Here is a 26,563-nt window from a genome sequence, read left to right as displayed (position 1 = left end):
CAGCACACGTCCCCCTTCCGATAAACCGGATATCTCTGGCGCCTCAAGTTTCCGGCTTGAGGCTTCATTGGAACGTTGGAGGTGCCCTTTATATATATATAGAAGATATATAGATGATTAAAACAGACATGGATACCAAAGAGGTGAATAAGGGCTATTCTTATGTTCTTATGAAGGCCACTGATACAAAGGAAAACTCTAGATCCCCACAAAAACTCCCACAGCGAACAATCCTATATCTTAATTTAGCAGAGTTACTCACAACTTTTCCAGCAATGTTGAGGCTCCATCAGCAAAGATGCCTCTGATGAAAAGTTCGTTCAAAACGTATTCAACCCGAGGAGGAATGAACATAATAAGCTGCAAGTTTCAAATGGAAAGACTTTAAGTAAATGTTGGTTCTAAAACAAAAAATGAATAGTTTTGTCACAAATGCAGGGCCGTGCCTAGGGTCTCTGGCGCCCCCCTGCAGACTATCAGTTGGCGCCCCCCCCCCCCCCCCGTGAAAATGATCACCCCCCCCCCCCCCCCCCCCCCCCCCCCCCCGGTGAAAATGATCGCTCACCACTTGCCACACTGACAGGAACTGTCAGCAATATTCTTAGAAACAAATTGCTATACATTGCAAAATAAGATAGCAGATGTAAATTCTCAAAGTGGACATATTCCAAACGCTAAAATGAAAATAAAATAATTTTTTTTTTACCTTTGTTGTCTGGTGACTTTCTTTTTCCGATCATGCTGGCCCAGTATCTGAGTCTGCTGCTATCTGTCCTCTTAACTCCATTTCCAGGGCTTCCTTTCCATTTATTTCTTTACTTTCCTCCTTTCTTCTTCATTTCTTGCTCTATATCCATTTCCAGCAATTTCTTCTCTCTCCCTGGGTCCTGCCCTCCCATCCATGTCCATTCTTGTCCCTCTCTGCCCTTCCCTCCTCCATCCATAGCCAGCAATCCTCCTCTCTCCCCTCCCTTCCATTTCCAGCAATTTGTCCTCTCCCTGGGCCCCCATGTCCATCCTTGTCCCTCTCTGCCCTTCCCTCCTCCATCCATAGCCAGCAATCCTCCTCTCTCCCCTCCCCTCCATTTCCAGCAATTTGTCCTCTCCCTGGGCCCCCATGTCCATCCTTGTCCCTCTCTGCGCTTCCCTCCTCCTCCATCCATAGCCAGCAATCCGTCCTCTCCCTGGGCCCCCATGTCCATCCTTGTCCCTCTCTGCCCTTCCCTCCTCCATCCATAGCCAGCAATCCTCCTCTCTCCCCTCCCCTCCATTTCCAGCAATTTGTCCTCTCCCTGGGCCCCCATGTCCATCCTTGTCCCTCTCTGCGCTTCCCTCCTCCTCCATCCATAGCCAGCAATCCGTCCTCTCCCTGGGCCCCCATGTCCATCCTTGTCCCTCTCTGCCCTTCCCTCCTCCATCCATAGCCAGCAATCCTCCTCTCTCCCCTCCCCTCCATTTCCAGCAATTTGTCCTCTCCCTGGGCCCCCATGTCCATCCTTGTCCCTCTCTGCCCTTCCCTCCTCCATCCATAGCCAGCAATCCTCCTCTCTCCCCTCCCCTCCATTTCCAGCAATTTGTCCTCTCCCTGGGCCCCCATGTCCATCCTTGTCCCTCTCTGCGCTTCCCTCCTCCTCCCTCCATAGCCAGCAATCCGTCCTCTCCCTGGGCCCCCATGTCCATCCTTGTCCCTCTCTGCCCTTCCCTCCTCCATCCATAGCCAGCAATCCTCCTCTCTCCCCTCCCCTCCATTTCCAGCAATTTGTCCTCTCCCTGGGCCCCCATGTCCATCCTTGTCCCTCTCTGCCCTTCCCTCCTCCATCCATAGCCAGCAATCCTCCTCTCTCCCCTCCCCTCCATTTCCAGCAATTTGTCCTCTCCCTGGGCCCCCATGTCCATCCTTGTCCCTCTCTGCGCTTCCCTCCTCCTCCATCCATAGCCAGCAATCCGTCCTCTCCCTGGGCCCCCATGTCCATCCTTGTCCCTCTCTGCCCTTCCCTGCTGCATCCATAGCTAGCAATCCTCCTCTCTCCCATCCCCTTCCAGCAATTTGTCCTCTCCCTGGGCCCTGCTGCTGCCCTCCCATCCATGCCTCTCTGCCCTCCCATCCATGCCTGTCAGCAATTCTCTCCCCTGCTCTGCCCTCTCCCCTCCTGTCCAGTGATTTCTTCTCTCTCCCTGCCCTGCATCCATACATGGCCAACAATTCTCCTCTCCCCTGCCCTCCCCCCTACATGTGGCAGGCTGCAGCGTTTTTACGAGGCAGCTCGGGCTCTCCCTCCTTCCTTCCTTCCTTGGTTCCCGCTCTGGCTCCCCGATCAGCAGCCCCCCCCCCCCGCGTGTTTTAACCTTTACGCGATGTCAATCAATGAAGAACGCACACCAGACTCGTTTCCAGCTTCTCTCTTCACACAGTGTCCCGCCCTCACGGGAACAGGAAATGCATCATCGCTGACGCTGAAGGCGGGACACTGTGTGAAGAGAGAAGCTGGAAACGAATCTGGTGTGCGTTCTTCATTGATTGACATCGCGTAAAGGTTAAAACACGCGGGGGGGGGGGAGAGGGGGCTGCTGATCGGGGAGCCAGAGCGGGGAACTAAGGAAGGAAGGAGGGAGAGCCCCCGAGCTGCCTCGCAAAAGCGCTACGCTTGTGAGGGCAGCAGGGACATCCGAAGTCGACGATTGGGCTGGGGCGCCGGGGCGAGGGTAAGCACCGCGGCGGCGCCCTCCAGAGGTGGGCGCCCCCCTGCGGCGCTTACCTCGCTTACCGCATCGGCACGGCCCTGCACAAATGAGTGAGGATATGGAGTGGAAGAGTGGCCTAGTGGTTAGGGTGGTGGACTTTGGTCCTGGGGAACTGAGTTCGATTCCCACTTCAGGCACAGGCAGCTCCTTCTGACTCTGGGCAAGTCACTTAACCCTCCATTGCCCCATGTAAGCTGCATTGAGCCTACCATGAGTGGGAAAGCGTGGGGTACAAATGCAATAAAAATATGTATAGGAAGGATCATTTTCTGTCCTTGGATCATGAATTCCCGCACCAGAAATTGACTTACAGGCTTGAGTTCAATCAGATCCATTCTGACTTCATAACACATGGTCAATTAGTTAAATGTTATAAAGAGGGGGAGGGGTAGCCAGTGTTCAATGGTGAGCACTTTACATTGTCAGATCTCTGAACTGACTTGAGCTAAGACTGCAGTTGAAGTCCGCACTGGTAGCTCTTGAAAGGAGGGCGAATGATGTCATGTGCGTACAGTGCCATCTAGAGGCTGCTTAAGGAGCAGCAGTGAAATTAGTACTGAATTTGGGTACAAACAAAGGGACCCTTTTACTAAGCCATGCTAAAAAGTGAGTCCACTTTTAGCGCACTGGTAAAATGTCCACAATATCTTTTTTTCTCTTAATGGCTATGCGCTAATTTCCCAATTGGCCCACAGCCATTAGCGCAAGAACCCTTACTGCCATCTATTTACTAGGTGTTAAGGGCTCTCATGCTAAACCAATGCTAATTGGCAGCACATGACAATTTGCTAATTAGCGCAGTGCACTTCTACTATCCGCCCCCAAACTAAAAAGTATTTTATATTTTTTTGTACGACATTGGTAGTGCACCAATCCCATAACTACTGCAGGATGCCCAAGTATTTATTTATTTAGATTTTGCTCACACCTTTTTCAGTAGTAGCTCAAGGTGAGTTACATTCAGGTACTCTGGATATTTCTCTGTCCCATGAGGGCTCACAATCTAGGTTTGTACCTGAGGTAATGGAGGGTTAAGTGACTTGCCCAAGATCACAAGGAGCAGCAGTGGGATTTGAATCAGCCACCTCTGGATTGCAAGACCGGTGCTCTAACCACTAGGCCACTCCTCCACCCCAAGGAATCTTGTTACTCTTTGGGGGGTTCTACATGGAATGTTGCTACACTTAGAAATTCTGCATGGAATCTTGTTATTCTTTAGAATTCTAGAATCTTTATTTATTTAGATTTTGCTAACACCCTTTTCAGTAGTAGCTCAAGGTGAGTTACATTCAGGTACTCTGGATATTTCTCTGTCCCAGGAGGGCTCACAATCTAAGTTTGTACCTGAGGCAATGGAGGGTTAAGTGACTTGCCCAAGATCACAAGGAGCAGCAGTGGGATTTGAATCGGCCACCTCTGGATTGCAAGACCGGTGCTGTAACCACTAGGCAACTCCTCCACGGTAGTTCCTTTCAGTGTGCGGTAAGCACCCATTAGTCCTTACTGCTGCTTAGTAAAACGGCCCCAAAGAAAATTCTGGCAAGACAGTGTAAGAAGAGATGAAGGCTAAGCTGAAAAGCTGCACTACCCTTCGGGGTAAAACCTTGGCCACTTGAAGTGAGAATATAATGGTACAAAATGTAAGTTCAGTTTCTTAGTTTAGGACACGTACCTTGTGCCCTGCTGCCTCAAGGAGCTTCTTGGTTTCTAGGAAAGCTCGTCTCATGCTTGGGGGTGGGAGGAAAAAGCCATCGGTTTCATAATATCCAATCTTCAGGTGGTCAGACCTGGAGTAGAGCTGCAGAGGGGAGGGGGTCACACATTAATGCAACTCCTCTGCCTTTATTAATGTTTGTTTACTTACGCACTTTAAAATATTTTTAGCCCACCCATCCTCGATTGTAGGCAGGGTACACACGAACAGTTATTTGCATCACATATCACACAACAAGCCATAAACAATAAAATAACCCCCTAAAAACACGTCCCATAAAACACATACCCATGACAAACAGGTCCCTGCTGAAATTCACACCATGCAAATGAAGCATGTTTTCACTGCAGAAATCATTTCCGTTTTGGATTTATTTACTTGCCTTTTCCGTATATGAGCTCAAGATGAGTTAAAATTCAGGTACTGTGATTATTTGTCTACCCTAAAGGACTTACAGTTAAAGTTATATGTGAAGCAGTGACTTATCCAAGCACTTTCAGTGGAAGAAACAGGCCTTGAACCCTGGCTTTCCAGGTTTTCAAAAGTAAGAGAAAAATAGACAGGGATGTTACAGATGTAAATTATAAAAGCAGAGAGTGAATGCTCAAAAATAAAATCCAAAAAACTAGGAATTAAATTATAACAATAAGCTAAACTAAAAAATAATAAAACAATAAACAATATTATCACATTAAAACCTATGAAATGTAATAATCTGTGGTATTAAAGACAAATTCAAAAATATATGTTAATATGTATGATTTAAAATTTTTAATAATGTAAACAGGACATCAGAATAAATTGTCTTTGCAAAGGTTTTATGCCTATTCCAAGTCCAGATCGCTACTGAAGCTTTTATCCCTCGTCATCTATTAAATGGTGGAATTAGAAAAGGTACAGAGAAGGGCAACAAAAATGATAAAGGGGATGGGACGACTTCCCTATGATGAAAGGTTAAAGTGGCTAGGACTCTTCAACTTGGAGAAAAGACGGCTGAGGGGAGATATGATAGAGGTCTATAAAATAATGAGTGGAGTGGAATGGGTAGATGTGAATCGCTTGTTTACTCTTTCCAAAAATACTAGGACTAGGGGGCACGCGATGAAGCTACAAAGTAGTACATTTAAAACAAATCAGAGAAAATATTTCTTCACTCAATGTATAATTAAACTCTGGAATTTGTTGCCAGAGAATGTGGTAAAAGCAGTTAGCTTAGCGGGATTTAGAAAAGGTTTGGCTAGCTTCCTAAACGAAAAGTCCATAAGCCATTATTAAGACGGACTTGGGGAAAATCCACTGCTTATTTCTAGGATAAGCAACATAAAATGTATTGTACTGTTTTGAGATCTTGCCAGGTACTTGTAACCTGGATAGGCCACTGTTGGAAACAGGATGCTGGGTTTGATGAACCTTTGGTCTGTCCCAGTATGGCAACACTTATGTACTTGGGATTCTGAATGGAATCTTGCTACGCTTTGGGGTTCTACATGGAATGTTGCTACACTTTGAAATTCTGCATGGAATCTTGTTATTCTTTAGAATTCTAGAATCTTGCTACTCTTTGGGGTTCTACATAGAATGTTGCTACTGTTTAGGTTTCTGCCAGGTACTTGTAACCTGGATAGGCCACTGTTGGAAACAGGATACTGGGTTTGATGAACCTTTGGTCTGTCCCAGTATGGCAACGCTTATGTTTTGAACTAAACAAAAAAATATACAGAAGATGAGACTGGCACTGAAATGTAGCTGGAAAGCAATGACCACAAACGCTCACTGTCTACGCAACAAGGTGCAAAAAGGTGGAATAATGTGGGGTACAAATGCAATAAATAAATAAACAAAGTTCATGATCTGCAAGCTCTGATGTTAGAGGTAGATTTGGATATTGTTGCTGTCTTGGAGACATGGCTCAATAAATTTCATGAACGGGACGCAAATGTACCAGACTATAATCTATTTAGAAAGAACAGAGATGGTTGAAAAGGTAGAGGAGTAGCTCTATATGTGAGAAACAATAGGTCAGAAAAGCAGGAACGAAGACGTGATATGTATTGCCTTGAAAAGAGAAGATGGAACCTCTAGCCACATGGATGTTGTCTACAGACCTCCGACACAATTGGAGCAGCTTGATAAAGATCTGGTTGTAGATATCCAAAGGCTGGGAAAGAAAGGGGAGGTACTGTTGCGTGGAGATTTCAACCTGGCGAATGTGGATTCCGAAAGAAGTAGAAAGATTGTGGATGCCTTTTAAAGTGCTTTGCTCAGAAAAATGGTGACGGAACTCTCAAGGGAAGGCGCAATGCTGGATCTGGTGCTAACAAATGGGGAAAGTGTGTCTAATGTCCGAGTGGGTGCCCACCCGGGCAGTAATAATCATCAAACAATTTGGTTTGATACAACAGTTAAAGCGGAAGTCAGCCACTCATAACACAAAGTCCTGGATTTCAAACATGCTGACTTCAGCAAAATGGGGGAGGACCTGAAGAAAGATGTGATGGGATGGGAAGACATACGAGAAATGGAAAGACAGTGGTCCAGGCTGAAAGAAGCTATAAATATGGCTACTGACCTTTATGTGAGGAGAGTAAATAAAAGTAAGAGAAAAAGGAAACCGATATGGTTCTCGAAGGCAGCTGAGAAATAAAGGCAAAAGAGTTGGCGTTCATGAAATATGGAAAAACTCAAGAGGAAGGATAAAAATGGAATTGTGAGACTGAAATATGTTGTGGACCACTATGTGGAGAGTGATGAGGAAAACAAATACTTCTGTGTTCTCGGAAGAAAATTCTTGAGAAGGGCCACAATCGATTGGCAAAGATACAAATGAGAATGGCATAGATATCGCACCGTTCATGGAAGAAAGTGTTTCTGAACAACTGAAAAAATTGAAGGTGGATAAAGCCATGGGACCAGACAGGATCCATCCTAGGATATTAAGGGAGTTGAGAGGGTTCTAGTGGGTCCTCTTAAATTGTTTAATAAATCCTTGAAGATGGGAGAGGTTCCATGGGATTGGAGAAGAGCTGATGTGGTCCGTCTTCACAAAAGCGGTGACAAAGAAACAGGAAACTACAGGCCGGTAAGCCTCACTTTAGCTATTGGAAAAGAAAGCATTGCTGAAGGAAAGGATAATGAATTTCCTGGAATCCAAAGGGGTTACAAGATCCGAGGCAACATGGTTTTACCAAAGATAAATCATGCCAAACGAATATGATTGAATTCTTTGACTGGATAACCAGAGAGTTGGATCAATGACATGGGCTAGATGTAATCATCTTGGATTTCAGCAAATCCTTAGACACGGTTCCTCATAGGAGGCTCTTGAATAAACTCGACAGGCTGAAGCTAGGACTCAAAGTAGTGAACTGGATTAGAAACTGGCAGACCGACAGATGCCAGAGGGTGGTGGTCAATGGAATTCACTTGGAAGAAGGAAAGGTGAGTAGTGGAGTGCCTCAAGGATTGGTGCTAGAGCCAATTCTGTTTAGTATATATAGATGAACAACATTGCCAAAGGGTTATAAGGTAAGGTTTGCCTGTTTGCAGATGACACCAAGATTTGTAACAGAGTGGACCTGGAGGGAATGTAAAATATTTTAAAAAGATCTGCAAAAGTTAGAAGAATGGTCTAATGTTCAGCAATTAAAATTGAATGCAAAGAAGTGCAGAGTGATGAATTTGGGGAGTAGAAATCCAAGGGAGCTGTATGTCCTAGGAGGTGAGAGGCTGATATGCACAGACAGGGAGAGGGACCTTGGCCAACATGCCTTGCCTTCAGACATTTGCCAGTACGTCAACATTTGCTATTTCTGCTCCTTTACCTGGTCTCTGAAGGGGATGGGAGGCACTGTGGGGTCCAGGCGGAACATGTGGTCACACAGAAGCGCCTTCATGCACAGAGCCAGGCTGTCCACGTCCCTTGCTATAGGTCCCAGCATGGTTGGTACTGTGATTAATACATAGCATGACTGTAAATTGTCAACTCTTCTCAATATGCAAAAATATCTGCTGTACCTGAATATAACTCACTTTGAGCTAACTCTGAAAAAACATGAGCTAAATCTAAATTAATAGCAATACAATTAAGCAATAGCAATAAAAGCAACCTGAAGAAATTAAATCTTAGTTTAAAAGCATTGCTTAAACTCACCACTTTAGTAATACTATGCTAAGAAGCCACTAGACAATGTTGATTTGTTAGAAATGTCAAAGAAAAAGAATAAAGAAATAAAAAAATTGTAAAAAAAACCCAACAATATTGTAGTTTTACAACCTCAAACTTCTCAGTTCCGCACCCGAGTACAAAAGTTAGAAAGACAGCTGCTCTGCAGTTCACTGAGCTCATCAAGCAGATTGTTGCTTCCATATTACATAAGTACATAAGTGTTGCCATACTGGGAAAGACCGAAGGTCCATCAAGCCCAGCATCCTGTTTCCAACAGTGGCCAATCCAGGTCACAAGTACCTGGCAGAAACCTAAATAGTAGCAACATTCTATGTAGAACTCCAAAGAGTAGCAAGATTCTAGAATTCTAAAGAACAACAAGATTCCATGCAGAATTTCAAACTGTAGCAACATTCCATGTAGAACCCCAAAGAGTAGCAAGATTCCATTCAGAATCCCAAGTACATAAGTATTGCCACACTGGGAAAGACCAAAGGTCCATCAAGCCCAGCATCCTGTTTCCAACAGTGGCCAATCCAACAGGTCACAAATACCTGGCAAGATCCCAAAAATGTACAAAACATTTTATACTACCTATCCCAGAAATAGTGGATTTTCCCCAATTTAATAACTGTCTATGGATTTTTCCTTTAGGAAGCCGTCCAAACTTTTACCACATTCTCTGACAATGAATTCCAGAGTTTAATTACACGTTGCATGAAGAAAGTTTTCTCTGATTTGTTTTAAATTTACTACATTGTAGCTGCATCGCAGGTCCCCTAGTTCTAGTATTTTTGGAAAGAGTAAGCAGACACTTCACATCTTCCCGTTCCACTCCACTCATTATTTTATAGACCTCTATCATATCTCCCCTCAGCCGCCTTTTCTCCAAGCTGAAGAGCCCTAGCCGCTTTAGCCTTTCCTCATAGGGAAGTTGTCCCATCCTCTATCATTTTTGTCACCCTTCTCTGTACCTTTTCTAATTCCACTATATCTTTCTTGAGATGCGGCGACCAGAATTGAACACAATATTCGAGGATATGGAGCGATACAAGGGCATTATAACATCCTCATTTTTGTTTTCCATTCCTTTCCTAATAATACCTAACATTCTATTTGCTTTCTTAGCAGCACACTGAGCAGAAGGTTTCAACATATCATCAACGATGACACCTAGATCCCTTTCTTGGTCCGTGACTCCTAATGTGGAACCTTGCATGATGTGGAGGGACATAATCGAACAGGGGCGCCCATCTCTAAGGGCGCCCATCTCTAAGGACGGCCCTGTAAAGGGGCGTCCCCGATCGTATTATCAAAACAAGATGGGCGTCCATCTTTCATTTCAATAATACGATTCCTCTGTCCCACATGCATCACTTTGCACTTGCTCACATTAAATGTCATTTGCCATTTAGACGCCCAGTCTCCCAGTCTCATAAGGTCCTCTTGTAATTTTTCACATCCTCCGGCGATTTAACGACTTTAAATAACTTTATGTCATCAGCAAATTTAATTACTTCACTAGTTACTCCCATCTCTAGGTCATTTATAAATATGTTTGAAAGCAGCGGTCCCAGCACAGACCCCTGGGGAACCCCACTAACTATCCTTCACCATTGAGAATACTGACCATTTCCTACTCTCTGTTTTCTATCTTTTAACCAGTTTTTAATCCACAATAGAACACTACCTCCTATCCCATGACTCTTCGATTTCCTCTGGAGTCTTTCATGAGGTACTTCAATAGTCAAAGGAAAGGAAAGGATATGTGAGAAAAGCTGCTAAGGGTTTAGGCATTTTTTATGGGTAAAACTCCTAAACCATATTTCCTAAGGAATATTGGTTAAGTACAAGAGTATGAAATAAGAAAGACAGTTACAGCTAAACATATATATACACATTACAAAGAGAATGCAGGGCCAGTTTTATATGGAAATGAGACTTGATGTACTGCCTTTCTGTGGTTTTTGCAACTACATTCAAAGCAGTTTATATAGTATATACAGGTACTTATTTTGTACCTGGGGCAATGGAGGGTTAAGTGACTTGCCCAGAGTCACAAGGAGCTGCAGCAGGAATTGAACCTGGTTCTCAGACCACTGCACTAACCATTAGGCTACTCCTCCACTAATACCAATGAGCACTTGGGTGAATCTCTTCATAAATCCCAATAAATAATGCGTACAAGAAAGATTTGAAGGTGTTTTACCTGACTGCATGCCACTTACAGGGCCAGTTACTCCGGACAAACTGTGGAAAACGGAAACAAATTAATACTTTTCAGCGTCATGAAAGTGTGTTAGTCATTCTGCCCAGTTCGGCCATTTCTGATGCCAGGACGTTAAAATAAATTTCAGTGTCAAACCGTATGCTACCTATTAAGGGGTTTCATTTACATTGTGCTATCATATCTGTGATATATGATTGTTGTTATCATTTGTACCAATTCTTGTTATGTAATTATTTATTTATTTGCTGCATTTGTATCCCACATTTTCCCACCTATTTGCAGGCTCAATGTGGCTTACATTGTTCCGTCATGGTGATCGCCATTCCGGAGTGAGAGATACAAGTGGTATTACATAAAGATCATGAGTGGCATAGTAGATTAAGCAATCAAGTATAAAGAGTTCATATTCAGAATAAGAGATAAAGCGGTTTTGCATTAAAACTTCATAAGATGTTGTACTGTTTTAATGTACATATTTCTGATACTGTATCATGATATTTCTTGTAGCAGGATTCAATTTGCCTGTTTACAAGTTTACCTCATTGACTGTATTTATGCTTACTGTATATTTGATCATTCTGCTATGGTTTATTGGGATTTATTAACTGCCTTTATGAAGAGATTCACCCAAGGAAGTACAATGTAACATAAAACTATTTTGTTAACAGCATAGTAATAGCAAAATGACCAAATATAAGCATAAGCACCATCGATGAGGTAAACTTGGAAATGGCAAACTGAAACCTAATAATAGGATTAACACAAAACAGTATCAGAAATGTAAACATTTAACAGCACTGCAGAACCGAAATAGGATAAATGTCAGTACAATACAAGCAACACCATAGCAGAAGCGTAGCGAGAGCAGCTGACACCCGGGGCGGTTCGCCGCTGCACCCCCCCCCCCCCCGGGTGCAGCATGGCGCACCCCCCCCCCCAGAGCGTGAACGCACCCTCCCCCGGAGTGCAGTCTTATCAAGGGGGGCGGGCAGGAGGACCGCTCTGCCCCGAGTGCAGTCGCTGGGAGCTGCGTCGGCTCCGTTGCCTCCCCTGCTCTCTCTGCCCCAGAACAGGAAGTAACCTGTTCCGGGACACAGAGAGCAATGAACAAGCAGAGACGACACCCCCCCCTCCCCCTGCGGCATGCACCCGGGGCGGACCGCCCCACTGCCCCCCCCTTCCTAAGCCACTGGACCATAGACAACATGGAAGAATATTCAAATAACATAGATATGATGCAACATCAGCGTAATACCAATGAAACACCAAATAAGCAATGCATTGAAATAATGTATATCTGATGCTAATGCTGTTCTTACAATACAAATGAGATATTATACTGTGCACACCAGGTAACAGAAGAGAGGGTACAAAAGTACACAAGCAGCAAAAGAAAAAAAGCACATCAGGGCCTTCAAGATTGGAACAATCAAGAGTGCTTTATTCATAAAGGCCTGTGTTTCAGCGTAACAATGCCTGCTTCAGAGGTCCAAGTATTCTGTTACTCTCGAAGGCAAAAAAATGGAGGAAAAGTCATAGTCTGCTATTTAGGCAGACATGGGAAGCAACTGCTTGCCCTGGGATTTGTAGTATGGAGTGTTGCTACTCTGAGATTCTGAATGGAATCTTGTCGCTCTTTAGGATTCCAGAATCTTGCTGTTCTTTGGGGTTCTACATGGAATGTTGCTACTCTGAGATTCTGCATGGAATCTTGTCACTCTTCAGGATTCCAGAATCTTGCTATTCTTTGGGGTTTTGACAGATTGACAGATTGCACGTCACCACTTGTTATGATCATTCGGTTGTGCTGTTTTTTAACTATATTTTAGAAGATCTATGATTTCAGACTTCTATACATTGTTTACATCACTATACATATCCACTAAACCTTGACAATGAAAGAAATACTGTGTAGCCCCTGACGCAGCCCTGCTGGGTGAAACAAGGCCTGTGTCGGGCTGATTTGAATATTTGATTTTCATTTAATAAATGCAAGTTTGTCTTCTACCGATCTGCTTTGTTGCTTTTCCATCTTGGAGCTTGCAGGTCGTCTACTTTGCTGCTTTCAGAGGCATGGGCGTGACAGGGGTGCTCTGAAAAGTTACGCGTGTAGTTATATAATACTGGGTCAGTGAGCATAATGGGTGCCAGCATTTATACCAGGTTTCAGTGGGTGTAAGTCTGGCACCTAACGTTTGGGCGCACGAATCTCCACTAAGCACAATTCTGCCTTTTCTCATACGAGAGGTGTTCCATCCCCTTTACCATTTTGGTCTCTCTTCTTTGAAGCTTTTCTAATTCCACTATATCTTTTTTGAGATACGGCGACCAGTGTGCAGTTGCACCATGGAGCGTTACAGAGGCATTATAATATTCTTGGTCTTGTTTACCATCCCTTTCCTAATAATTCCCAGCATCCCGTTTGCTTTTTTTGGCCGCCGCAGCACACTGCACAGAAGATTTCACCATATTGTCTACAATACCACCTAGATCTTTTTCTTGAGTGCTGACTTCTAAGGTGGACCCTAGCATCAGGTAACTATGATTCGGATTATTCTTCCCAATGTGCATCACTTTGCATTTGTCCACATTAAATTTCATCTGCCACTTGGATGCTCAGTCTTCCAGTTTCCTAAGGTCTTCCTTCAAATGTTTCACAGTCTGCTTGTGTTTTGACAACTTTGAATAGTTTTGTGTCATCTGCAAATTTAATCACCTCACTCGTCCTTCCGATTTCCATATCATTTATAAAGATGTTAAATAGCACAGGTCCCAGTACTGATCCCTGTGGCACTCCACTATTTACCCTCCTCCATAGAGAAAAATGGCCATTTAACCCTACCTTCTGTTTTCTGTCCAATAACCAATTCCTAATCCACGGAAGGACATTGCTTTTTAATTTTCTCAGGAGTCTCTCATGAGGAAGTTTGTCAAATGCTTTCTGAAAATCAAGATACACTACTGCAGTTTGAAGTGACTTGGTTTTTGGCTAGCTGAGTAGCAGGCCGGGGTTAAAGGTTTTATTTTGAGGATCTGTAATATAGAAGTAGATTGGAAGATCTTTGCTTGATTCATGGTCGTATTTTATTGTTTTAATTGTATTATTTTATTTTATTTTATTTTATTTATTGTGGTGTTGTAGTTGTGATATAAACCACTGTGGTCATCTTAGGATAGGGTTACAGTATATAAGAATTGTAGCTAAATAAATAGATAACATTTGGTTCATTGTGGCATTTCAGTGACATCAGGCATACTGGGCTTAATCATAAGCATATAAGCACCGCCATACTGGGAAAAGACCAAGGGTCCATCAAGCCCAGCATCCTGTCTCCGACAGCAGCCAATCCAGGCTTCAAGAACCTGGCAAAACCCAAAAAAATAAAAATAAAATAAAATATAAATTTAATAATGTTCAATGGAGGAAAGGAGGAACGGGGGTGATATGATACAGACGTTCAAATATTTGAAAGGTATTAATCCACAATCAAATCTTTTCCAGAGATGGGAAGGCGGTAGAACGAGAGGACATGAAATGACATTGAAGGGGGGCAGACTCAGGAAAGATGTCAAGAAGTATTTTTTCACGGAGAGGGTGGTGGACGCTTGGAATGCCCTCCCGCGGGAGGTGGTAGAGATGAAAACGGTAACGGAGTTCAAACATGCGTGGGATATGCATAAAGGAATCCTGTGCAGTAGGAATGGATCCTCAGAAGTTTAGCTGAAATTGGGTGGCGGAGCAGGTGAGAGGAAGAGGGGTTGGTGGTTGGGAGGCGAGGATAGTGGAGGGCAGACTTATACGGTCTGTACCAGAGCCGATGATGGGAGGCGGGACTGGTGGTTGGGAGGCGGGAAATACTGCTGGGCAGACTTATACAGTCTGTGCCCTGAAAAAGACAGGTACAAATTCAAGGTAAGGTATACACATATGAGTTTGTCTTGGGCAGACTGGATGGACCATGCAGGTCTTTTTCTGCCATCATCTACTATGTTACTATTTTACTATGTTCAGGAATCTGTCCAAACCCCCCTTAAACTCCGTAAGGTCAGCTGCTGTCACTACATACTCCAGTAACGAGTTCCAGAGTCCAACTACACGCTGAGTAAAGAAAACCTTTCTCCTATTTGTTTTAAATCTACCATATTCTAGCTTCATCTTGTGTCCCCTGGTTCTATTATTTTTTGAAAGTGTAAACAAACATTTCACATCTGTCCGCTCTACTCCGCTCATTATCTTGTAGACTTCTATCATATCACCCCTCAGCTGCCTTTTCTGCAAGCTGAAGAGCCCTAACTGTCTTAGCCTTTCCTCATAGGGAAGTCTCTCAAACATTTTACTAAAAAGAATAGTTTTTATGCTTTTTATAAGGTTTATTGTTTTCTTCTTTCAATGTGGTAGATCGTCTCATAAAAGCATAAGAATTGCATACTGGGTCAGAAACAAGTCCATCAAACCCAATATCTTGTTCCCAGTGCAGATCACAGGTGCTTGGCAGGATCCCAAAGCCATACGGGATTCGAAACCCAGGACTTACCTCAGTCTATACGCTGTTGGCTTGAACCCACAGAGCCCACAGAAGCTGGCTGGCAGCCGGATACTGCCACCAGTGTCAGATCCAATGCCAAGAATGCTCCCACCTTCCGCGATCAGTGCCCCTTCTCCCCCCGAGGAACCACCAGGTGTCTTCTTGTGGTTCAGCGGATTCAAGGTTTGCCCAAAAATCGAGTTGCTGCAGTCATAGCTAAATGGAAGAACCAGAAGAACTCAGTTCTTGAAGGAGTGCTATGTTCTACTCAGGAAAATATGTTAGATTATAATTCTGGTTTCTTTTTCAATACGGATTCAGTATGAATTGTTTAAAAGACAAATCTGCAGATGGTACAGTGTTAGCATTAATTTAGGTGGTTGCATTACTGTTATTGGAGCAGGGAACCAGTTGTCCTAATCCCTGTTCATTGGAAAAATTAACAGCAGTGTTAATAAATATCCCCCAAAATAAAATTAGATAAAGGTTGTATCAAAATGTTGATGCACAAAGTAACTCAGAAAGTGCTACTTCTAGAGTCAGAGATGAATAGTTACTTGATAGTAGACTGAGAGACGTTGGTTTTTACAAACGGAATTGCTCCCTGCTTTTTCAGGACCTGGACGATTACACTGTCCTGTGACTCCAGGACGTTGAGGAAGAATGCCAGACCACAGGGTGAGGAGTATCCCTAGGAAAGCAACAGAAGGTGGTCAGACTTGCAGTATCGTCAAGCGTAGATCTGCAGTACGTTCAACAAAAAATTAATCTCTATAGGCTTAGCTTCCAGAACGACTCTAGCAGGGGACACAGTACAATGACAAACAGAACTGGAGTTCTTTTGTAGCTCAGAACACATTCACTTTGCTCTAGACACCCATGTGATACATTTAAGATGTTCAGGAACAAATATGAAATAGACACACAACCAGTAACTAACTTGCTAGTCTGAAACACAAAAGGAGTGATTCTGGCTGCACATACCATAGCAGGATATATACCTCTGGGGTATCCCTTAGCTCCAGTAATATAAGAGGTCCGTTAAACAACAAGTATTTTATATTTTACAGAATTGAAAGGGTGATTTTCAAATCAGTGCGTACAAGTGCAAAGTTCATGAATTTTACACCAGTCCTCAAAGGGAAGGTATGGACAGAGTTTGCCTTTGAAAATTGTCCAGGGATAAAGTATCGATAGGGATTTGCCCCTGGTTTCAATGTAGGCACATTTTCCAGCAAAAGTAAAAAATAAAAAAAAGTGCAGTTTTGAAAATGAAAACCTACAAGTGCTGTTTTCCCCACACCAGGAACACCCGAGAAAATGCAGGTGAAAAGAAACACAGAGTGAGCAAATTTTCAAAACCTCCTTCTGCAAAGAAACAGCCATTTTCATGAAGAAATAGCTTTTGCCAATGTTCCAAGCATGGAAAATGCACCAGAAACTGTCTTAATACCTTGTACCCAATCTGCTCTTTCAGACTAATGGGGACCCCGTACAGCAGACCCTTCTGCGTCTCCTTTTTCACTTTCTGAAGATGATTTTCACAATCCAGAAGAAATGCGGTCACACAGTTCACTTTTTCATCTGCTTCCAAAGTCTAAAATACATAGAAATAGACATTAAAGCTTTGAGGGTGGGGGGAATTTTATAATGCTTAGGGGCCCTTTTACTAAGCTGCGTAAGCATCCATGCGCGCTCGCCGCACGCCAAAATGGAGTTACCACATGGGCTACTCTTGCTGCACGGCCGCACATATTGGACACGCATCAAGTGGCATTTGACATTTGTAGGTCATTAACCGCCCAGTTACCGCGTGAGACTTTACCGCTAGGCAAATGGCTGGCAGTAAGGTCACAGACTCAAAATGGACTTGCGGCAATTTTGATGTTGCCGCCCGTCCATTTTCAGCAAAAATTTTAAAAAGGCCTTTTTTACTAAGGCGAGCTGAAAAATGGATTGGCGATTGCCCAAACCTCACACCCACACTACCGCAAGCCATTTTTCTGCGCACCTTAGTAAAAGGACCCCTAAAACAGTAATTCCCCACACCCAGCAACACCACATAACCAATGGTCGTACTGGACAATACACAATCTTCATCCCCTCCGACAATCATGGTGCCCTGATACACACCGATCTCGTTCGACCACAATATAACCTTGTATTTGTTATCAACCGAAATGGCGAACGCCTTCTCGGTACTATGTAAGCCACATTGAGCCTGCAAATAGCTGGGAAAATGTGGGGTACAAATGTAGCAAATAAATAAATAAATAAACTCATGATTTCCCTGTGCAAGTACTAATGAATTTTCAAAATGGATGTGCTTACATTTACCCTGCTGTTTGGTACATTCCATTTTTCTGCGCTAATTTACCGACATATTTGGGTAGTTATCTGTGCATAGAACGCACAAAGGGGTCCTTTTAGCAAGCTGCAGTAAAAAGGGCCCTGCGGCAGCAGCGGGGGCCGTTTTTGCCATGCGCCAGGGCCTCTTTTACTGCAACAGGTAAAAAGCCACTAAACAAGGCATGGCCATGTGGTAAGATTGCGTGGCCATGAGAGGGAGGGGAACACTTACCGCCACCCACTGAGGTAACGGTAAGGGCTCCTGCAGTAACTGGGCAGCACCAATTACTGCCGAGTTAACGCTGTGCTAGAAATTATGAAATTATTTTCTATGGCAGTGGAAATGGTGTTGTTTCTGTTTTCTTATCTTTTTCGCCCACTGTGTTACTGAGGCGGCATGGGCATAATTATACATATATAAGAAATTATATTAAGTGTTAATTCTCTTTAAAAAGCTGGGGTTTAAAAGTTTGGTGTTTGAATTCAACTTTTTCACCCTGCAAGTGAAGGAATGGCAGCTGGATTTAATTACTTAGAAAGTCTAGCTTTGGCTAAGCTAAAGGTTAGAAAGGTCAGAGACAGAAACTTTCTTTGACACCTTGTGAGTGATGGATTGCTAATGCTAGCACATACATCTGTATACCATTAAATCTTGAGGGGATACTATTATGAACAAGGCATGAGCCAGACATATTGTAGTTTTAAAAGGGATTAGTAAAATGCTTAGAAGGAGATAGCTTAGATATAGATATAGATATAGAGATCATTATAAGTATGTAGAATATGTCTTATAAGGATGCTTACTTTAGAATATGCTGTATTCTGTGTAAATTAATAATTCTGTGTGGAATGTCTGTTCAACTCTCTGTCTGACTTTCTAAGTAAGACTGCAGTGAAAAGGTCAGCATATGGTTTGAGTTTTCTGCAGTCCTGGCTGGTTTAATGTGTGAAGCTGATAGGTGAAAAGGGTCAAGAAAAGTCTTGATTAATTATAGGTAAATGTAGGAATGGTTCTGAAAGTAATAACAAACTATAGCTGTATGCTATTAAGTAAGACTGGCCCTTGACCCCTTAATGAATGCCAGAGTTCAGTTAGCACTTAGTATGAAGTTGACTAGGAATATGAGAATGTCCCTTAGCCCCTAAATGAACTCAGTTTAAGCTATAGCTGAGAAATTAATCATAATGAAAATGTAAGAGATGGGAGCCACAATGTCTAGTGTGAGAGGCCCCAGGTCATAGGTCAGTTTAGGATATGTCTGGAACCTATGTAACTGATATTTTGAACATATGTATAGAGATGATTGGTTGAGACAAGGTAATTAATCTATTCTTTACCATCTGGAAAGTAAGGGGGGCTAGAGAGGGGGATAGCACGGTATATAAGTGGGAGTAGAAGCAGCTTACGTCAGAAGGAACAGACAGAAGAAAGAGAGCTGAAGGAAGACAGACAGCAGAAGAAGAGAAGCAGCTGAGACAGAAGCCATAACATCCAGAGAGCTGATGTAACGGTATCAGTTTATTACTGAAATATGTAGCATATTTGCTGGATATATATACAGCAATATATTTGTGTATCTTTTAAAAATATATATTTGACACAGCAGCAGAGAAAATAGTCTCAGTCCAAAAGCCCTCTTCCCTCCCCCTTTGGGGCCTCACCTTGCCTTTTCTCATTCCTCAAACAAAAGACTTAAGACTGCTTTAAAGTTTTAAATTGACTCTATTCCTCTGTCCTCCCACCTAACAAAAGATGGACTAAGGTGGGCACCTGAATAAAACAAAGGAAGCATAAACAGGACATTTGCTTGTCAAAGGTATACCTGCCCCTCCCATCAGCTTCCAGACATGTGCAGAAAGGAATGTGTATCTGCCCCAGAGACTGAACAGGACACCAAAAGACATTTGCCAGCAAAATCCAGACCGTGATGTCATAAGACATGAGACCAACTCAGGGGTCGTGTGCAGACATGAGACTACATTAACCATAATGCCTTGCAAAATATCCAAGACATGCACACACCATGCTTCTCTGCTAACATTATAAAAGGCCTGGAAACAGCCCAGCTCGCTCTCTTGGGACCTGCCGCTCTTGAAACCTGCCTCTCTTGGGACCTGCCTCCTCTGGAAACCTGCCTCTCTTGGAAACTGCTGCTCTCTTTGGGGTCCGCTCCGCTGAAGCCTTGCGCCTAAAACATGTGCTTACCTAATGCTGTTCATACTGTGTAACAAGGACTTGTGAGTAACAACTTTTGATCTACCTGCTACTTTGTTCTATTTTAAGCACAGATTACCTGTAAAGATCCCTTTAAAACCTACCTCTTGTGTGCAATTGTAAATTAAATCAATCTTTTTGAAGCTAAAAATATGGTCTCTTTGTGTTCTGAATATATATATATACTTAATTTATTTAATTTATTGCAATTATCACCTTTGGTGATTGGTGGAGAAATCAATATAAATACAGCACCTGCTCTTAAATTCTAAGCAGTGGCGAGTTGCTCTAGAGCTATTTTCCCCAAAATAACTCATTTCTTCCAACATATTAATTGCTGGAGAACTGGGTAGAATTTCTTGTAACATATTAATTGGTGCAGAACGGGGGCAGGTATTCTGTGCAAATAGAATTGCGCGCAGGAATATTGTGCCAAAATAGCAGTGTTCTTAAATTATATTTTTGTATTTTGCTGCTTTATAGAGAACTGAGTATCAGGTTTCATTAATTAAATTTCCGATTGATAAATTGATAAGGTTTTCAGGTATTCAGAATGCTGTGCTGGATGGATGTTTGGTCTTATTTAGGTACTTATGCACTCATGTATTTTATGTATTGCATAATCAAATCTTTAGGCATGCTCTGGCATAAAATAAAAAACAATTTTGCAGTTTCTTTTGAGAAGGACATAGATAACCCCACTTTGCCTAAGCAATGCGTAGAATCCTCTGTCCCTAATCCTTGGACCCATAATGTAACTGAAACAAAATGTGATTTATATTCAATTAAGGAAGGGAGCAAGAGAATTTCTGCATGCACTTGGTTAATGTGGGCCATGTGTGAGAAAGCCTTAAAAGAGCATGCAGAATTGAATGAGAAGTTACTAGCCAAAGAGAGAGAATGTATGCAGATAGAGAATGAAAAGGAGTTCTTAATCACAATGACTAGTTGCTTAAGTTATCAAGTAGATTCTCTTAAACAGCAAGTCCAACAGCAGGTAGTCCAAGAAAATCAGATGCAGACCCAAATTTCAGCCTTAGAAATACAAGCCAGCCAGGTTCCTGGTTTGAAGCATTTAGTCAGAGAGTTATCACTGCAGACTCCCACTCTAGGTGTAGAGCATGCACATTGTCACAAGGAGATAGAAACCTTAAGACAAAAATTACAGGATGCTCGTATGCAGGTCTCAACCATTACGGATCTCCCATGTGCTCCTCAAGACCCAAATACAGCTACAGCCATGCCTGTTTCAGCTATGGTAACAGTATCACAGTCCACACCCGTAGCAGGAGGTTCAACTAGAACCACTAGCTCCCAGGCCCCCTCTCAGCATCCAAAACCTCAGCACATATATGCACAACCTGTTCTGCAGTCTAATTTAAATGCTCATGATTCAGCTCCTCAGCACACTGGGCTGCATTCTGATCTAAGCTCCCATAGAAGGGAATCTCTAATAAAGAAATCAGCTCCTAAGTATGTAGCTACTGAAAACCACAAGCAAGCATGTGACATTTTAAACTCTCATGTAGCCTTGCAGATATTGCAGATAGCTAACAATAAAAAGAGAAATTTGCCGCCAGATAAACAGAAACTTTTAACTGCAAGTCCTGCTGGACCAGAAACTGACATTCTGTCAGCTCTTCCTGCAATTTAATTCCTAATAAACATGAGGAGATGCATCCAGCCTGGACTGGACTTCTCCACAGCATGACCCACTCTGCAGATGGCAGGGAAATCCAGGTGCTTAATTTGTAAAAATATGTTGGACAGGAAAATGGAAAAAGTTTTTGCTATTTTTAGAATAGGTTGTACAGGAAAATAGAAAAAGTTTTTGCTTATTAACCTTTTAAACACTGATAAGAATTAAAGATGTAGCTTCTATTGTTCTTTTAATTTTAAATGTAGCTTTTATTGTTCTCTTGATTTAAAATATAGCTCCTATTGTTCTTTTGAACATTTAAGATTTAGTAATGTCTCTTTGCAATAAGTCAGATTTAAAATGTCTCTCTGTGATAGCTTCTGTTGTAATTTGTTTTTGATATAATATTGTTTAAGGATTTAGAAATGTCTTTTTTTTCTGATGAGTGACTCCCACTGGAGTTGAAACTAAAATACTGGGTAAGAAGTTTTAAAAATGCCTCCTTATAATAGGTAACTCCCGCTGGAGCTGAAACTTAATATTGTGCTTTAATGTGAATTAACAAGATATGCTATTTTTATAGAAAAGAAACTAAAGCTTAAGAAAATAAAGCCTGTCTGCACTGCACGCTGCTCGTATACAATGGTCTAAGATTATGGGAAGGAACTGTGAACGAGAGAGGGATCCCACACCAGAACCGGAGAGCCATGTGACCTGCTAAATTAATGTATAATGTGTTTTTCTGTCTTTTTCAGAGTTCGAGTGTAAATCTAAGATTAAATCTAAGATTTTATGGTGCTAGGAATTAATATATATATGGCTATCTCAGATATATTTCTAAATAAATAGATCCGATCCTGTTCTACTTATATTTTAAAAATAAATGGATCTATGCTGTTCTACTTGAGATAAAAACCATATATAATTTTGCTAATTGTTGCTTATTTCTAAATGAATGAGACTGCGGTGGTAATCCAGATGGATGCCGCAGGTGATGCTTTTGGTGCTCTTCGTGCTTTATTAATTTTGCTAATTGTTGCTCACTTCTAAAAGAATGAAAATGCTTTGGCAAATCCAAGATGGATGCCGCGTACGTTGCTTTTGTGTTCTACTTACAGGTTAAGCTCAACCCTGGATCTGGAATGGACGATCGGAGACCTAAAGGCCTAATAGAGTCCTTTGTTTGTTTGTCATGTGGTCTCCATGTTACATGTTTGTTTTATGTTATGGGGTACACAGAGAACTATAAACAGACATTCATAGACCCTCCCTACTAACAGTCCTTCCATTAGTTCACATTGTACCATGTCCTTGCCCAAGAAAAAAAAAAGAGAGACCATTTTCACTGGCAGGCAAGCTATAGAAAAGAATCATTCAAGCTATGGCTCACATATATTAAGTTCTACCAATTGCTATCTAAGGTTATATATTCACAGGTGTATATTTGAAAATATGAGCAAAGGTTTCTCTTTACATGATCTATCAGGTACAATCAGTACAGGGAATGTTTCTGACCATTTTAGTTTATTCTACATTACAGCCAGGACGCACACAATGTCTCTCCCTGGAATGAAATATTGGCTGTGTGCAAAGTAAAATTAACATATCTTTTCTAAATTCTTTATAACATTAAACACATGAGTATTGTCTATTAAAGTGCTACATTAAACACTGCTAAAGCAGATAAATATGGTAACCTTTTACCACACTCATTACCCATAAAAGGTTTCTCTCTGAAAAATAAAAAGTTTCTCTCTGAAAGGTAGTTCATGGCACTATACCATGACTCTGTTTTTTTTAATTTGGTCAATGATTAAGTAAATATTATTGCATAGGATTGATAGGAATAATTGTTTTGTGTGTAATAGTAGCCTAGGAAATTATTATAATTGCATACATATGTCTTTCTTGTTTCTAATGAAACAGTAGTATAATAGCTCCACATTTACACTCTTGCTTATCACTGCTGTGAATACCTCAGTTAGCCTCTGAAATAGAGAATATAGGGAAACATTCACAGTGTTAGGAAACATTCATAGAATATTTTTCCTTGGAATGTCAAACGCTGAAAATATGACTGAATAGATTGTTCCACCCCATTGCGGTGGTAAATTGGTCAATTGCGCACTCTCATGCCATTGATTTGGCTAGCATACTGGGTAAGATATCCTGTGGCATAAACTTGGGAGCAGCCTATGCCCCTGAGCAGGTGACACAAACAGAGGTGGTCTCTGGAAATAGAGCAAAATGACGCTTGTGTGACTGAAGTCATATAAAGTGTACTTGCAATCCTATTTTAAACCAGAGCAAAGCCATACTCTGCCACCTGACTGAATGGAAGCCTAATGAAACTGACCACAGAAAACTTAACCCTAGCTACCTAAATGTAAGTCATGAGTAAACAAAAGTAATAATGATGAGTCTTTTTGCTTATAACAGTCATATTCCAGCTATGGACATATTCCAAGATTCATAGTGATGTGACATAGTAGATGACGGCAGGAAAATACCTGCACGGCCCAGTCTGTTCAATGTCCATTATTAAAAGATTCACCTCTTCCAGTACACATGCCCATGTAAACAGTTCAGTACCTTTGCTATCATGCTACTGTACTAGATTAGAGTTGTTTTTTTTTAATTTTAGCTTTTATAGTTCATTTTATGGCTCCTCATTCCAATATATTAAAAATTTATTTTCACTCGGAGCCAAGAGAGGGAATGTAACGGTATCAGTTTATTACTGAAATATGTAGCATATTTGCTGGATATATATACAGCAATATATTTGTGTATCTTTTAAAAATATATATTTGACACAGCAGCAGAGAAAATAGTCTCAGTCCAAAAGCCCTCTTCCCTCCCCCTTTGGGGCCTCACCTTGCCTTTTCTCATTCCTCAAACAAAAGACTTAAGACTGCTTTAAAGTTTTAAATTGACTCTATTCCTCTGTCCTCCCACCTAACAAAAGATGGACTAAGGTGGGCACCTGAATAAAACAAAGGAAGCATAAACAGGACATTTGCTTGTCAAAGGTATACCTGCCCCTCCCATCAGCTTCCAGACATGTGCAGAAAGGAATGTGTATCTGCCCCAGAGACTGAACAGGACATCAAAAGACATTTGCCAGCAAAATCCAGACCGTGATGTCATAAGACATGAGACCAACTCAGGGGTCGTGTGCAGACATGAGACTACATTAACCATAATGCCTTGCAAAATATCCAAGACATGCACACACCATGCTTCTCTGCTAACATTATAAAAGGCCTGGAAACAGCCCAGCTCGCTCTCTTGGGACCTGCCGCTCTTGAAACCTGCCTCTCTTGGGACCTGCCTCCTCTGGAAACCTGCCTCTCTTGGAAACTGCTGCTCTCTTTGGGGTCCGCTCCGCTGAAGCCTTGCGCCTAAAACATGTGCTTACCTAATGCTGTTCATACTGTGTAACAAGGACTTGTGAGTAACAACTTTTGATCTACCTGCTACTTTGTTCTATTTTAAGCACAGATTACCTGTAAAGATCCCTTTTAAAACCTACCTCTTGTGTGCAATTGTAAATTAAATCAATCTTTTTGAAGCTAAAAATATGGTCTCTTTGTGTTCTGAATATATATATATACTTAATTTATTTAATTTATTGCAATTATCACCTTTGGTGATTGGTGGAGAAATCAATATAAATACAGCACCTGCTCTTAAATTCTAAGCAGTGGCGAGTTGCTCTAGAGCTATTTTCCCCAAAATAACTCATTTCTTCCAACATATTAATTGCTGGAGAACTGGGTAGAATTTCTTGTAACACTGAGAGAGAGAGAAGAGAGCTAGAACTGATGTCCTACTTTGTTTGCTGGCAAATAAAGAAGATTTCTCCCTCATTCTGGTGTGTGCTGTTTGACTCCTGAAGTACCACAGATTCTGCTAACAATAGGGGTAATTCATGCATCAATTCCTGCAACATTACCAGGGCCGGTCTTAGCAATTGCGAAGGCCCTGTACAGACCAGTTTGGTGGCCCCCCCCCCCCCCCCCAGATCCTTGCCTAGCCCTGCCCCTTGGTTGAGGGGGGTGGGGTTACTGCCACTTACCACCAGAGCTCGATGATGTTAGCCGGGGAGAGGAGGATGAAGCCCGGAACTGAGCACAGGAGGGAGGCAGCATGGTGTCCCGCAGCCCCAGCCTCCCTCCTTGAGAGCCAAGTAGTGAGCAGCCAGAACCATAAGGCAGGAGCAGGAATCTAAACTTCCAGGCCGCCAGCACTGGCAACGATGTAAGCACCGCCTTCAGCCTGCCCCAGAAGCCCTTCTCTGTACAGCCACTTCCTGTTCCCACATAGGCAGGACGCTGTACAAAGAAGGTTTCGGGGGCAGCCTGAAGGCAGCGCTTGCATCACTGATCTTGCTGCCAGCAGCCTGCAGCAGGCGAGCGGGCGGGGAGGTGGAGGGAGGAAGGAGAAGAATACAGCACCAGTCGGGGAGGGAGTTAGGTGCTTATGCAGCATCCCTTCATGGTCGGCCACCAGGGTGCTCCACCCCCACCTCCCCGCTCTTAGTATGCCATTTCACCAGCACCAGTGTGCTTTGAATTAAGGTAGGTTTGGGGAGGGCTGTGAGGTCACCGGGAGCGTGAGGCCCTGTGCCGTCGACCCTGCCTAATACCGCCCTGTGTGTTACCATTTGATTTTGTCATTAACACTCTTCTGGTTTGGAAAAACCACCTGCAATTTGGACTGTTATTGGAGGGAACCCTGAGAGTGAGTAATCCCTTACACCAAGGACCCCCCCAGTTATTGCTGGTCCCATTCCAAGAGCCTGAATATTCCTAGATATTGCAATTTTCTGCAGCCTCTGAAGGTTGACCTCTTAACCTGTACTGGCAATGTTTCCTACTAAGAAAGGAATTTCGATAAAGTCATACATTACAACAGTGGCATAGCCATGGGGGACTTGGGGGCCTAGAAAGCCCAATTTGGGTTCAGCCCCCCCCCCCC

General features: G+C 42.6%; 1 protein-coding gene across 1 annotated transcript in view; it reads right to left on the bottom strand.

The window, feature by feature from the left end:
* The window catches only part of LOC115471769 (vitamin D3 hydroxylase-associated protein-like), a 59,661-nt gene that overhangs the window by 25,064 nt on the left and 8,034 nt on the right, over positions 1 to 26,563 (bottom strand). Inside the window, exons 3-9 of the mRNA XM_030205590.1 lie at positions 16,831 to 16,974; positions 15,935 to 16,068; positions 15,387 to 15,593; positions 10,831 to 10,871; positions 8,278 to 8,402; positions 4,415 to 4,540; positions 263 to 360 (exon numbers count right to left, since the gene is read on the bottom strand). Coding sequence (XP_030061450.1) covers positions 263 to 360; positions 4,415 to 4,540; positions 8,278 to 8,402; positions 10,831 to 10,871; positions 15,387 to 15,593; positions 15,935 to 16,068; positions 16,831 to 16,974 — 875 coding nt within the window. The remainder of the gene's footprint in view (positions 1 to 262; positions 361 to 4,414; positions 4,541 to 8,277; positions 8,403 to 10,830; positions 10,872 to 15,386; positions 15,594 to 15,934; positions 16,069 to 16,830; positions 16,975 to 26,563) is intronic.

Source organism: Microcaecilia unicolor, chromosome 6, assembly GCF_901765095.1.
Source record: "Microcaecilia unicolor chromosome 6, aMicUni1.1, whole genome shotgun sequence".
NCBI lineage: Eukaryota > Metazoa > Chordata > Amphibia > Gymnophiona > Siphonopidae > Microcaecilia > Microcaecilia unicolor.
The sequence above is the reverse complement of the archived record's forward strand: the minus strand, read 5'-3'. Positions and strand labels throughout refer to the sequence as shown.